This window comes from Etheostoma spectabile, chromosome 13 (assembly GCF_008692095.1).
Source record: "Etheostoma spectabile isolate EspeVRDwgs_2016 chromosome 13, UIUC_Espe_1.0, whole genome shotgun sequence".
Lineage (NCBI taxonomy): Eukaryota > Metazoa > Chordata > Actinopteri > Perciformes > Percidae > Etheostoma > Etheostoma spectabile.
The window spans coordinates 4,254,082-4,267,642 of NC_045745.1; the positions used below are offsets into that span (position 1 = coordinate 4,254,082).

At 42.2% G+C, this 13,561-nt stretch overlaps 1 protein-coding gene across 1 annotated transcript in view; it reads left to right on the forward strand.

The window, feature by feature from the left end:
* Positions 1-8,401, forward strand: part of abr (ABR activator of RhoGEF and GTPase) — a 143,066-nt gene extending 134,665 nt beyond the window's left edge. The window contains 7 exon segments of the mRNA XM_032533835.1: positions 1,362-1,421; positions 1,713-1,822; positions 1,953-2,092; positions 3,390-3,524; positions 3,652-3,757; positions 3,946-4,099; positions 7,280-8,401. Of these exon segments, the coding sequence (XP_032389726.1) occupies positions 1,362-1,421; positions 1,713-1,822; positions 1,953-2,092; positions 3,390-3,524; positions 3,652-3,757; positions 3,946-4,099; positions 7,280-7,369 (795 nt within the window). The 3' untranslated portion in view covers positions 7,370-8,401.
* The last annotated feature ends 5,160 nt before the right edge of the window (positions 8,402-13,561 follow it).

The following is a 13,561-nucleotide window of genomic DNA, read 5'->3' on the forward strand; positions in this document are numbered from 1 at the left end:
TTTCAAAGTAACCCCTGCATGTAGAGGCCCTTGTTTCTTTTTTACAACCCTATTAAAGGACATTCATCTTAATTCAGTTTTCCTTTTTTTTAAAAATTAGCAGACGGTAATAGGAGGGAAATAGATGAGAGGAACATGTGTCTGCTTACAGAAGGTATCAGCAGTTAGTCCTGGATATTTAAGTTCTCGTCTTGGCAGTAGCTGTGTAAAGAACCAGTTGCAGTGATTACCTGTCTCAGACCCAAAGCCTGCTGGGAAAACAGGCTTTAACGATAATGGGAATGGGTGAAACCAAGCCAAATGGCCTTTTTACGAGGTAATGAAATACTTCAGTGAGAACTTTTAATAGCTGCAATCTAATGCTGACAATAAGAGAAGTGTGCTCACCCAACAATCATAATTCACCTCTAAGTTGAGCACATCACTACGCAGGGTTGTAATGACATAACTGTGGAGTGCAAACAGCCAATAAAAAAGGCATTAGCAGTTGTGGCCTCACACACACACACACTCCAGGGGACTTAAAACAACAACAGGCTTCCATCTATCATGTCTCAGAGGGCATCATGGGACATGTGATCCAGACTTTTAAGAGTGTGTGCACTGTGCTGTGAAGTAGGCCAAGTATCTGAGCCAATCGGGAGCCATTGTTGGAACCCCAAGAGAACGCAGAGGGTAAAGGTGGGAGGCATGCGCGCCATCTTTCTTTCCCAAAGTAGACTTAGCGTCTGTGGTACAGTAAAGCCGCAGTGCCAGGGCACGGGCCACAACGACAGCTCGGCTTTGATCTGGTTAGGAAAATGGAGCAGCTGAAAGGTGAACTGTGGACTCACAGAATATTAATCACAGTAGTGCCTTAGTTCACCTTTTAACTCTGTCAGCTGCAGCTTTGCATTTCTTGTTCCTACATTTCCACGGTCTTACGTGGTCGTTAACGACGTTCCCTCAGGGAGGGTTTCCCAACACGAGCTTTAGCAACGTGTTACTGAGGTAGGGGCAGCGCTCAGCCAGGTACCCTAGTGTGGTCGTTAGCCTAACAGCATTTTCGCCACCCAAAAACAGGTGGGGGTGCATGTGTTACTGTTCATGTCAAAAAGCTCAAATGATGTCCCTCGAGTTGTCGGCAAAGCGTTTTGCTTTCAGTGGCTCGGCTCTGGCTTGATACCAAATAGACATTTTCTTTGCAGTGACTCGTTATTGTTGTTGTCATGCTATTATTCAGAAAGGAGACTTTCCCATGGTGACAATTGTCATCTAATGTCATCTGCTTAATTTCATTAATCAGTCTTCTCCTTCTCATGTGCATTATTCGGTCAAAGTCCTATCAGCTAATGTCTTCATGTCTCTGTTGTGTCTTTCAGCTGGATCCTCAGACAGTGCAGTCCAAGAACTGGCATATGGACGTCATAGAGATGAACGGGGTAAGACGGACGCGGCTTCAACTCTAGCTCACATTGTGACAGATGTCAATATTTTAATGAGATGTGTTTGGAAAAGGCAATGTACGTTTTTGTTTTCTTTTTTCTGACTGGACAGTGTTTTTATTCAGCGCTAAATGTAGTTGGTAACATAGAGAGATCTCCATTGTCTAGCTGTAAGGGTTACAATAAAATCCAAATGTTTAAATGATGTTGGATATTAGATATTAATGTAAAAACCAAGTGGTCCATGAGGGTCCCAAAGTTTCAGCTGTGTTGTTTGTTCATTGTCAGATCAAAGTGGAGTTCTCCATGAAATTCACAAGTCGGGACCTCAGCTTAAAGAGAACGCCGTCCAAAAAACAGAGTGGCGTGTTTGGAGTCAAAATAAACGTGGTGACAAAGTAAGTAGGATTTATGTATCTTATTGAGGCCGAAATTGGCTGTTATGTATCTTACAGCTCAACTGCCTGGAAAAAAACATGACTTTTCCGCTTTTACACACCTTCATTGTTGTGTGTTGTCGGTCCACAGGCGCGAGCGCTCCAAGGTGCCTTACATTGTTCGTCAGTGCATTGAGGAAGTGGAGAAGAGGGGGATCGACGAAGTGGGAATCTACAGGATCTCAGGGGTGGCCACTGATATCCAGGCCCTCAAAACAGCATTTGACACCAGTAAGACTCCACTCACTGTCTCTCTTTTCACTTAATACGCTTAGAGGGAAATTACAATGATTTACTGAAAGATTTAGCTGTTAAATGTGTTTCTGGTTCATCTACTATAATCGATTAAAAAAGCAATAGGGTGTTCTCCAGTGAAGATGATGGATGAAAAGAGTGTCAGACCGTGTCTAAGCTGATAGTTTGGTGACCTGCGTGTAATAATTTATCCTGTCAAATCACATAATATCGTGTCAGTCATCAAGTATTTCTCTTCTTTGAAGAAATTATCTCTCATGTTGTCCTCGGGTCAAATTGACCCGTTTTCCTATATCAATGTTCTTTTTAGTCTACCCAAATATAATTACCCAAAATAACATGATTGTAAGTCTGGAAAATCTGTTATAGGTGACTTAGTCTAATGTCATTTTTTGATTTGATCATATTCTCTAAAACATGTCTAGAAACTTCTTTCTTGTCGCTAGTTGGGTTCTTTTATTAAAGGAGTATTCAGGCACAAAATGAATAAGACGTGCGTACCGAGGAATATGTTTTGAGTATGTTTTCATGCTAATTGAATGTGACCAGTTTTAGGATTGCCAAGTACAAATCTCTACTTTCATTAATTTTGGGGTGTCTTATTCAATTTTATAGCATTTGGAAAAAAAAACATTGAAGTGGTTTTGACAGAGTATTGAGTAAAAGTTGACATATTCCAGTCCAGATTATCCATTTCCTTTAAATTTAGTCTAAATAATTCCTAATTACCACTTTTCGAACTCAAACATTAGGTATAATTTCCTATAAATGAGGTTTATTCCAAAAATAACTGTAAAACTAAAGTTAATAAGTTGTTATATTAAGTGTTATGACAAACATTGAAAATAGTGTCAAAAGTGGTGAAAAAAGGGACAAAAACATAAGAAAAAGCGTCATCAAAAAAGTGTTCATTTTCAATTTTGACAGTATGTACGGTAGTAGTTTCCCAGGGTAATTGAGGCCTTTGCTCTAAGACTCTGTAGAGAAGAGATTTGTGGGAACTGGCTGTTAGGGTGGCCAGGACAGATGAGGAGCAGCAGCTGTCAGTGTTCAAGTTTTCTGTTGCATTAGAGTCTCTCAGCGTTGGTCATGGCTGCCAGATCCAACAGAGCACAGCCCGGTATCTCCTTTCATTTTTGGGTGTAATATTAAGCATCTGTCCGTCTGGATGCGGGGCTATTGAGAGATTACGTCGTTCCAGGAGAGAGCAGCTGTGTTATTGTTGGCCTGTAATCACTTTTCTAATGGCTCTTTGTGTGTGTTTGGCCTGCAGATACCAAAGACATCCTGGTGATGCTGAGCGACATGGACATCAACGCCATCGCAGGAACGCTGAAGCTGTACTTCAGGGAGCTGCCGGAGCCTCTGCTCACCGACCGCCTCTACCCCGCCTTCATGGAGGGCATAGGTGCGACCTGTTCATCATCAGTGGGGGGGGGGGAGTTCAGTTTGTCCAGCTGGAAGAGATAAGAGCTGCAGATAAAAAAGCTGTCTTGCTATAATTGGATGTGACATGTTTTTCCTCTCCCTCACAGCGCTCTCTGACCCAGCAGCCAAGGAAAACTGCATGATGCACCTGCTGCGCTCCCTGCCCGACCCCAACCTCATGACCTTCCTCATCCTGCTGGAGCACCTCAAACGGTACACACACACACACACACACACACACACAAACATAATAACCCTCAGACACACACAGAGACAACTGCTGATCACAGTTAGGCTTTCTGTCAGTAGAAATGTAACCAACTCTAATGGTATAATCCGAAAAGTTATTATTCTTTCATCTAGTCTTACTGTACTTCTCAAAGCCCTGTTGGTGTTTGCAGGGTGGCTGAGAAGGAGCCAATTAACAAGATGTCCCTCCACAACCTGGCCACCGTGTTTGGCCCCACTCTGCTCAGGCCCTCCGAGTCCGAGATCACCAAGGCCCAGCACATCACCTCTGCCTCCGACATCTGGTCACATGACGTAATGGCACAGGTACCGGCAACACGCAGACTCATTTGAATTTTGGTGCAGACTTAGGACAAATAACTGGGGCTATATGTCAGTAGCAATGTCAAGACAAAGTTTTAGTTACTGTAGTTTAATTGTTTAATATGAATGTACTTTTTTTTTACTCATAGTATGTTTATACCAATATGACTCTCTGGATGCCTCTGTCCCTTTGGCTTTCATTAAATAATCTTATTAATAGAGACTGAGTAGTCAGCCCTCTGGTGTGTACATGTAGATTTCCTCGGCCGCTGCACGTTTTCCAGATGAATTTTACTCCCACGTTGCTAAGTGACCCGTGTCACTGCGGACTGCTCTCCCAGCTGTATTCAGGCTGCAGGCCGTCCACTCATCTCTACTGAGAGATGAGTTTCCTGTGCACAAATGGATTTCTTTGGCGAAATAAACAACCTCCCCAGGAAATCATCGTAAATGGGAGGCCCCGTCTGTCCGTTACAGTTAAGCCGAGTGTTTATAATGGGGCTTCTTCAAATTCTAAATGTTTATTGCATAAGTATACAAAAATACCAAAGAAAGATGCTTCCACTGCCATTTCCTGAATATAATCTAATTTGTGGACATGATGGATTTTCCCTCATTTTAAAGGACCAATTGGCACAAAATGAACCTAGGGGTTAATAACACATGTGTACCGAGTTCGACCCTTCTCTGGGATTTGTTTTCACGCTAATCAAATGTGATCAGTTTTATCGCAAACCGCTAATTAGCTTATCACGTTAGTCGTCGGGGCACGGGAAAGAAAAAAGAAATCGCTGTTTCTAAACCACGAACAAGGCTCAAACTAGCCCCACACTTCCACGGTAGCATAACGAGGGTCCCTACAGGGAAACCAAAGCCTTGAGAATGTGACGGGATGCGGGGGGGGAAGGACCCAAAGGCAGCACGGAGGCAGAATAATCCGTTAAACAGAGAGTCTTTTTATTTAGACAGTCTAACAAAAGGTAGCAACAGCCGGAGTTCCAAGAACACAGGAGACAGGCACGGGGGAATAAAGTTCACACAGAGACCCAGACAGAAGGCAGGGGTCGAAACAGGGAGGATGAGACTTCCGACGTGGAACAGACTTACGGGGAAAACACGGAGGCTGTGCCTGGGCACGGACATCCACAGGGAAACATGAGGAGACGGGCAGGAACACACCGACTAGGAGGGCTGACGAGACAGAATGATCAGACGAAGCACAAGGGGAGCACAGACCTAAAATACACCAGGTAATTAGACAACAAGAGGCAGGTGACGAGAGGGCGGGGAAACAGGTGGAAAACATCAGGTAATCACAGGAGCGGGAAAACACGGGCAGCAAGCCCGGAGGAGAGACGGGACAGAAAACAGATTTCAAAATAAAACAAAATGCTAAAACATACAGACGCTTACCGGGGGGATGAGACAGGACCAAGCACACGGGACCGGGGAAAACACTGAGACATTCACAGGGAGGCAGAAACGGGAAAACAAACCCAACAAAACCCCAACCCACAGCAGAGAACCTTGTAAGTGTACACACAGTTTATTAAAAAGATAGATTACAAAGACAGTACTGTTCATATATACAGTCGGGCGCCATCTTGGAAAAACAGATACAGTGGCTTGAGAAAGTTTACACCCCCATGCTAAAGTTGATTAAAAAGAGGAATAAAAAAACATCTTGTAGAAATTGATCTTAATGCCTTAATTGTTATGATTCCAAGTGCGTGGATTGGTGGAAATAGCGTTTAGAAATAGCCATTTCTTTTTCCTTTACTGCTGACTAGCGTTCTAAGTAGGGTTGGGCATCGAGAACCGGGTCCTACATGGAATTGTTTTAAAATTACGATTCCAGTGGAATCCTTTCTTTAATGGAATCGTTTGGAGGATTTGGTTTCATATCTGATCATCGGATCCAAATTTAATATGAGCAGGTCTTGGTTTCCGTAGCAGCCGGGCGCTTGTTGTGTTGCAGCCATGGAGCGCAGTAAGCGGTGTTCTAGTCCGGCTTTATTTTGCGTTGAAAAAGCTGTAAACCTGCAACCCACCATGGAATCAAAATAAAACCTTCCTCTTATTTGTGAAATAAGCATGTGACCCGATTCAACTCCACCCCTCAAAGAATCAGATTCAAGAAGCGATAAGAAGCTGAATCAAAAGGAAAATCGGAATTGGAATCAGAATCGTTAAAATCCAAACGATGCCCGACCCTAGGTATAAGCTAATTAGCGCTTTGTGCTAAAACTGGTCACATTCAATTAGCATGAAAACATATTCAAAACATATTCCTCGGTAAGCACGTCTTATTCATTTTGTGCCTGAATTGTCCTTTAATAAAAGAACCCATCTAGCAACAATGAAGAGGTTTCTAGATTGTTTTAGAGAATATATAACAGATTTTCCAGACTTACAATTTTTTATGTTCAAATATGAGTTCAAATCTGTCAGTTTATTTACCAGATTAGTCCAATTGAGAACAAGAATAAGTATTTTTTATGGGCACTGTTGCTAAGCAGCAGACACCGAGTCAAACATGAACTGCAGACAAACATCAAGTAGCAACGAACAAAGGCAAACTCCAGCTTCAGAGACATAACAGAAAGAAAGAGTTCTGAATGAGGCAGCAGTCCGACGTCAGAGCAGGCGGCTCATGAGTCAAACCTGCTGAAATATTCCCTCTGCAGTCAAATCCATAATCACCATTCAAAATACACCAAGAGTCAGAGTCTTTAGCTTCACACTGTAGCATACGTCCCAGAGAGACAGATGAAATCCTTCAGGAAGACCAGAAGTCAGATTGGGACGGGACGGGTTAACTGTACTGCCTACCAACAGGCTCTCCTTTGAGTGTTCATTAACCACTTCCGTGCAATTCATCAAATGAATGTTAGTGCAGTTGTTGCATTAGGTCTGTTAAAGATTGTAGTGTGATCTATTTATTATGACACACAGTTAAATCTGAACACACACAATACCCTTTTTTAGATTCAGTGGGCGCTACGATGATTAATGTCCATTAATCCACTTAAAGTAGCATAATGCTGCTTTCTTAAGTCCAGAACTTGTTCCACTATCAATATTCTTTGACATAACTGAGACTCGGAGCAATATGGATTCATTTTGAATGAATTAAATGGAGCTTCTAACCAAATCAAACGTACTGGTTCTCTGTCTTCTTAGGTCCAGGTGCTGCTGTACTACCTGCAGCATCCTCCCATCTCCTTTGCCGAACTGAAGCGCAACACGCTCTACTTTTCCACTGACGTTTAATCCCCCCCCACCACCACCACCACCCCCACCACCACCTCCCTCAGGGCGCCGTCTGCAGAGGAGAGAGTGACAGACTCCAAACAAACCTCGCCACTCGGTCCTCCCGCCTCACGTCTCCTCCCAGCAGTCAGCTCATCTCGACTGTACAGCCCCAAACACACAAAACACACACACACACACACACACACACACACACACACACATCCCTCTTGTCTGCACCCCCAACCAACCCCCCCGTCCTAAAAAGAGCTGGAGCCGAGCACGTAGGGAGGTGGTGAAGGAGGTTTCCTGGTCGTCTAGTAGTCACATGTCAAGTCCTGTTTGTACTGACAAGACGACAAGGCATTCTGGGACCACTGTGGGGAAGATCGGGGGGGTCCGGAGGCCACGGCCTGGCGCGGTGGCACAGGATCACACCCATGTGTTTGTCGTGGTGTCCTCTAGTGAGGCGCTGGTTTGATGATATCATCTCAGAAACCAGTCGACTCGTTTCTCCCGATCAGAGGCATTCCAGAAAAATGGCATTTACATGTTTTTAATAATTATTTTCAGCTGTTTGTCTTCTTTTTCCGTCTTTCTGGCGCTGTGCATGTGATGGAGGGGGCCAGAGTGTGCGAGTGACGTTGTGGATGTATTTGAGTGACTGTGTGTGTGTTTAAGGGACTATGAGAACTTGTGAGGTTGAGGTACAAGTGGCTGGGAAGCCATCGTGATAGATCCATCTCTGTACTGACAAACACGAGATGACCGTCCTCCCCAGTGAGTCTTGGCCAAATTAGCCCTATTTATTTTAAATATATATAATATGTGTGCCTGTACAGTTCTGTGCAACTAGAGAAATGCTCTAAGGAGTCTGTTTTTTGAAGTTTATTCAGGTAGTGATGTTATTTTTAGTCTGATTTTCTCATTCACCATGTCCATGGTTGGTAAGCTGTACGGAAAAGAACAGAAAGTCTGCCAACTGATTTCAGATCAGTTTGTAGAGGAAGGGCACCCTGGGACCTCAGCGTTGTTGGGGTAAAAAAAAACAACCACAAACACAATGAATGGAACATTTTGCTTTTTTTCTTGTTGCTTCATTGCAAGCCTGTTCCAAGTGTCTTACTGCACCGGTATAATCTATAGAATTGATTTGTGTAGTTGCCCTCATTGCATGTTCAGCTTGTCAATCAAACCAGGCCAGGTAAGAACACATAGGTAGGTTGTCTCTGCGAGGCCCTCGCTAAGACGCCCATCTCTGCTCAAAGCCAACCTTTCTGCTATCAAGCCTGCAACATATCTTAAAATACTGTAAGCACTGCTAGATGAGTACTATTTGATATTTTTAATATAAGATTAAAATGAAATAAAAAATGTTGTATTTTACTCCCTAAGAAGAATTTCAGTATACTGTAATATTGAGGCTAAATGTGAATGTGAACTTTTCCCCCTTTGTTTTTTGTTTTTTTTTAGTAAAATAAAAGTTGCCAAACACTCACTTTGGGTCTGTCTGTGTCGTTAATACTGTCTTTGTCAGGATATTGAATCACTTCCATCTGAGCTATTCAGCCATCTGGGCCCTCACTAAAAGCCAATATTAGGAGAGGGGCCACAGTCCTCATCAACCATAGAGAGCTACAGTGGTGAGAAAAAAAAAGTGTTTGCCCCTTCCTATTTTCCTGTTCCTTTGCATGTTGTCACATTAAGTGTTTCGGAACATCAAATCAATTTAAACAATAGTCAAGGACAACACAAGTAAACACAAGATGCAATTTGTAAATGAAGTGTGTTATTATTAAAGGTGAAAAAAAATCCAACATCATGGCCCTGTGTAAAAAAAGTGATTGCCCCCTAAACCTACTAACGGTTGGGCCACCTTAGCAGCAACAAACTGCAACAAGCTGTTTGCGATAACGTGCAATGAGGCTTTTACAGGTCCTGGGGAATTTTGGCCCACTCATCTTTGCAGAATGTCCTAATTCAGTTACATAGAGGGTTTTCGAGCATGAACGGCCTTTTAAGGTCATACCACAACATTCAATAGGATTCAAGTCAGGACTTTGGCTAGGCCATCCAAAGTCTTCATTTGTTTTTTCTTCAGCCATTCGGTGGTGGACTTGTGGTGTTTAGGATCATTGTCTGTGCAGAACCCAAGTTCGTTTCAGCTTGAGTACACAAACGATGGTCGACATTCTCCTTCAGGATCTCTTGGTAGACAGCAGAATTCATAGTTCTTTTATCACGACAGTTTCCAGGTCCTGAAGCAGCACAAACAGCCCCAGACCATCACACTACCACCAACCATATTTTATGTTGGTATAATGTTCTTTTATGAAATGCAGTGTTCCTTCTACGCCAGATATACTTGGACACACACCTTCCAAAGAGTTCCACTTTTGTCTCATTGGTACAGAATGTTGTCCCAAAAGTCTGGGATCATCAAGATGTGTTGTGGAGAAATTGAGACGAGCTTTGATGTTCTTTTTGCTCAGAGTGGTTTTCTCCTTGGAACTCTGCCATGCAGGCCATCTTTGCCCAGTCTTTTCCTGAGGTGGAGGCATGAACGCTGACCTTAACTGGGCAAGTGAGGCCTGCAGTTTTGGACGTTGTTGGGGTTTGTGGACCTCTTGGATGAGTTCGCTGCGTTCTTGGGGTAATTTTGGGCGGCCGGACTCCTGGGAGGTTCACCACTGTTCCATGTCTTCGCCATTTGTGGATAATGGCTCTCACTGTGTGGTCCTGGATTCCCAAAGCTTTGGAAATGGCTTTATAACCCTTTCCAGACTGATAGATCTCCATCACTTTCTTTCTCAATGTTCCTGAATTTCTTTGGGTCTCGGCAGATGTGTAGCTTTTAAGGATCTTCTGGTGGACCTTACTGTGTCAAGCAGTTCCTATTTAAGTGATGCCTTGATTGTGAACAGGTGTGGCAATATCAGGCCTGGGTGTGGCTAGGAATTGAACTCCGTGTGGGACACCACAGTTATAGTATGTTTAACAAGGGGGGCAATCACTTTACACAGGGCCATGAGGTTTGGATTTTTTTTTCACCTTTATAAAAACACCTCATTTACAAATTGCATTTTGTGTTACTTGTGTTGTCCTTGACTATTGTTTAAATTGGTTTGATGTTCCGAAACACTTAGTTGACAAACATTGCAACGGAAAAGGAATGAGAAGGGGGCAAACACTTTTTCACACCACTGTACAACATCTTCAGATCAAGGTATTATAAGGTAAGTTAGATCAGTTATTTTATTGTTGTACTTCTCTTTTAACCTTTTTATCTTTTGTAAAGCACTTTGTAACCTTTTTTTGAAAGTTTTGAAAGATGACATAGAAATAAATCTTTACTTACTTAATAATAGTGGCGGTAGTAGCTCAGTCTGTAGGGAGTTGGGTTGTGAACTGGAGGGTCGCTGGTTCAAGTCCCAGTACAGACCAAAGTACAGAGTGTGGATTGGTAACTGGAGGGCGCTGGTCCAGCACTGGTATCCCCCACACACACACGCTGTGAAATCTTTCCATTTGTGCATGAATAGGTCCTGAGTGTGTGTGTGTGTATTTCAGTGTAGTGATTACTAACAAAACTAAATAAATTGTAATTTCCCCACTCTGGATCAACAGTGTAACTTAATTTATATGGCACCTAAAATAAAGCTAATATACACCAAACATGTGCAAGATATAAAACAGGATAAAATACTTTATGTATTGGAAATGTGGAGCATGAGTTGACCCCCACCTTACCACTATTTTTTTTATTTATTTAACCTTTATTTATCCAGGTAAACTGTTTGAGAACCACTTCTCACTATCACTATCCATTTTCCCATAAACCACATTTGGATATAAAGTTTCATATATTTGGGTATTCCCCCCCCTGGTGGTCCAGGAAAGGAGGTTTTTCCTTGCCTCTGTCTCCTAGTGCTTGCTCTTGGTGGGAATTGTTGGGTTTCTGTAAATAACATCCCAGAGTCTGGTCTAGACCTGCTCTTTATAGAAAGACCTGGGAGATAACTATGTTGTCATTTGGCGCTATAGAAATAAAATTGAACTGAATTGCAACTAGTAACATCTAGAGAAAGTCCAACCAGAGACGTATAGAGAAAGTCCAACTAGTGACGTCTAGAGAAAGTCCAACTAGTGCCGTCTAGAGAAAGTCCAACTAGTGCCGTCTAGAGAAAGTCCAACTAGTGCCGTCTAGAAAAAAGTCCAACTAGAGACGTCTAGAGAAAGTCCAACTAGTGACGTCTAGAGAAAGTCCAACTAGTGCCGTCTAGAGAAAGTCCAACTAGTGCCGTCTAGAAAAAAGTCCAACTAGTGACGTCTAGAGAAAGTCCAACTAGTGACGTCTAGAGAAAGTCCAACTAGTGCCGTCTAGAGAAAGTCCAACTAGAGACGTCTAGAGAAAGTCCAACTAGTGACATCTAGAGAAAGTCCAACTAGAGACGTCTAGAGAAAGTCCAGCTAGAGACGTCTAGAGAAAGTCCAGCTAGAGACGTCTAGAGAAAGTCTAACTAGTAGTGAACAAGTGAGTTGTAAAGGCATCACTAGTTAACTAGTAGGCATTTTGGACAGCACTAGTTAACTAGTGAGGTTTAATATACCCTAACTAGTTAACTAGTGGATTTTTGGCCCTCACTAGTTAACATGTAAACTGCAACAAACAGTCCATGCAAATTAGGCAGACAGGACAAGGATCCTGATTGGCCAGTGTGTGCTGGCTGTGCATGTTAAATAATTTAGCATAACTGCACCTGTCTCATGCGTTTGACTGTCCTTTAGTCCCTGTAGACGGCTAACAGCATGTCTCTAACACAGGGACTGATTCTATGGCATTTGATCCCATATTAGTTGACTTCATAATGGTAAATCTGCCACTTCTAACATGTAATGACTTATGAACATAGATAACTGCATCATAGAGAAACTCTTGTGCCAATGTTGCTCTTAAGACTGTTTGAAATATGAAACAGAAAGGCATATTCATTTCAAAAAAGTCAAACAAAAGCAGTTTGAGGTAAGTCATTTTAAGAATTGTTGACATTTTTGTCCTAATGCTGTAATTCATAATCATGATTCATGAAATAAAAATGATTGCATATATTTGTGTTTTACTGAGAAAATAAATCCGAAAGGAAAACTACATCAAGCAGAGAATTATTAAACAGAAAATAAAATGTTCTATTATTGTAGTTAATATAAAAAATAATCAGTTCTTACAGGAGAGCCAATAGGAAGCCTCCTCCTCAGCATGGTCTGCTACTAACCAACAAGTGAGCACTTTGGTTTTCATTAGTTAACTAGTAAACGTTGTGGACACAACTAGTTATCTAGTAAAGTCCAAATGTAGTGTCCCTAGTAGGCTTTTTGACATCACTAGTTAACTAGTAAATATTTTGAGGCTCAGTAGTTAACTACAGGGCTGCCAACTTTTCCCCAAAACCTGGAGGAGATGTGGGGGGGCAAAACGACTTTGCCAGTGTACAAAGACAAGGTCTTTTGAGTCTGTATCCTTCGGGGTTTAAATTGGATTTTATATGGGGGGGATGGGGCTCTCCTTAGGGGGGTCTGGGGGTATGCTCCCCAGGAAAAAATTTGAAAAATAAACCATTAAATGGCATTTTCTGGAGAGTTTTTTTTTTTCAAAAAGAGCAAAGAGCCTGTTGCATTGTGTAGTATCATTGGTATAGGGCATCAGCATTACATTATTAACTTCTTATGACTATAACAATGACCCAGGACCAATGAACCACATGAAGAGACAGTGGCATATGTGCATTAACAGCTGAGAAGATTTGGGTCTGTGGGGAACAGGGTCCAGGGGTACCCTGGTGTAGGGTCCAGGGACCCAAAGTTAAATAATGTTGAGGGATACACTAAGACCACAGAAATTTAAACGAATAAGAACCACTGAGTTACATAAGTCTTATTCCGAATTTAACCGTTGTGCGAGGCAGTAATGTCTGGCCTGTCCTCTGTGCCCAACTTACTGTTGTTTTTTTTGAGGAAATAAAGACATATTTGTTCATTTTAAAACATCAAAATAATGTTTTACAGTTACATTTAGAGATGGCACGAGGTTAGGAGAACAACAACAGTGGCCCAACGTTGCAGTATAGTATATATAGTATAGATGTGTTTCATCAGATTTTTGCTCATGTGCACATTTAGAATATAACTCCTCCCATCTCTGTTGTCCGAGATTTG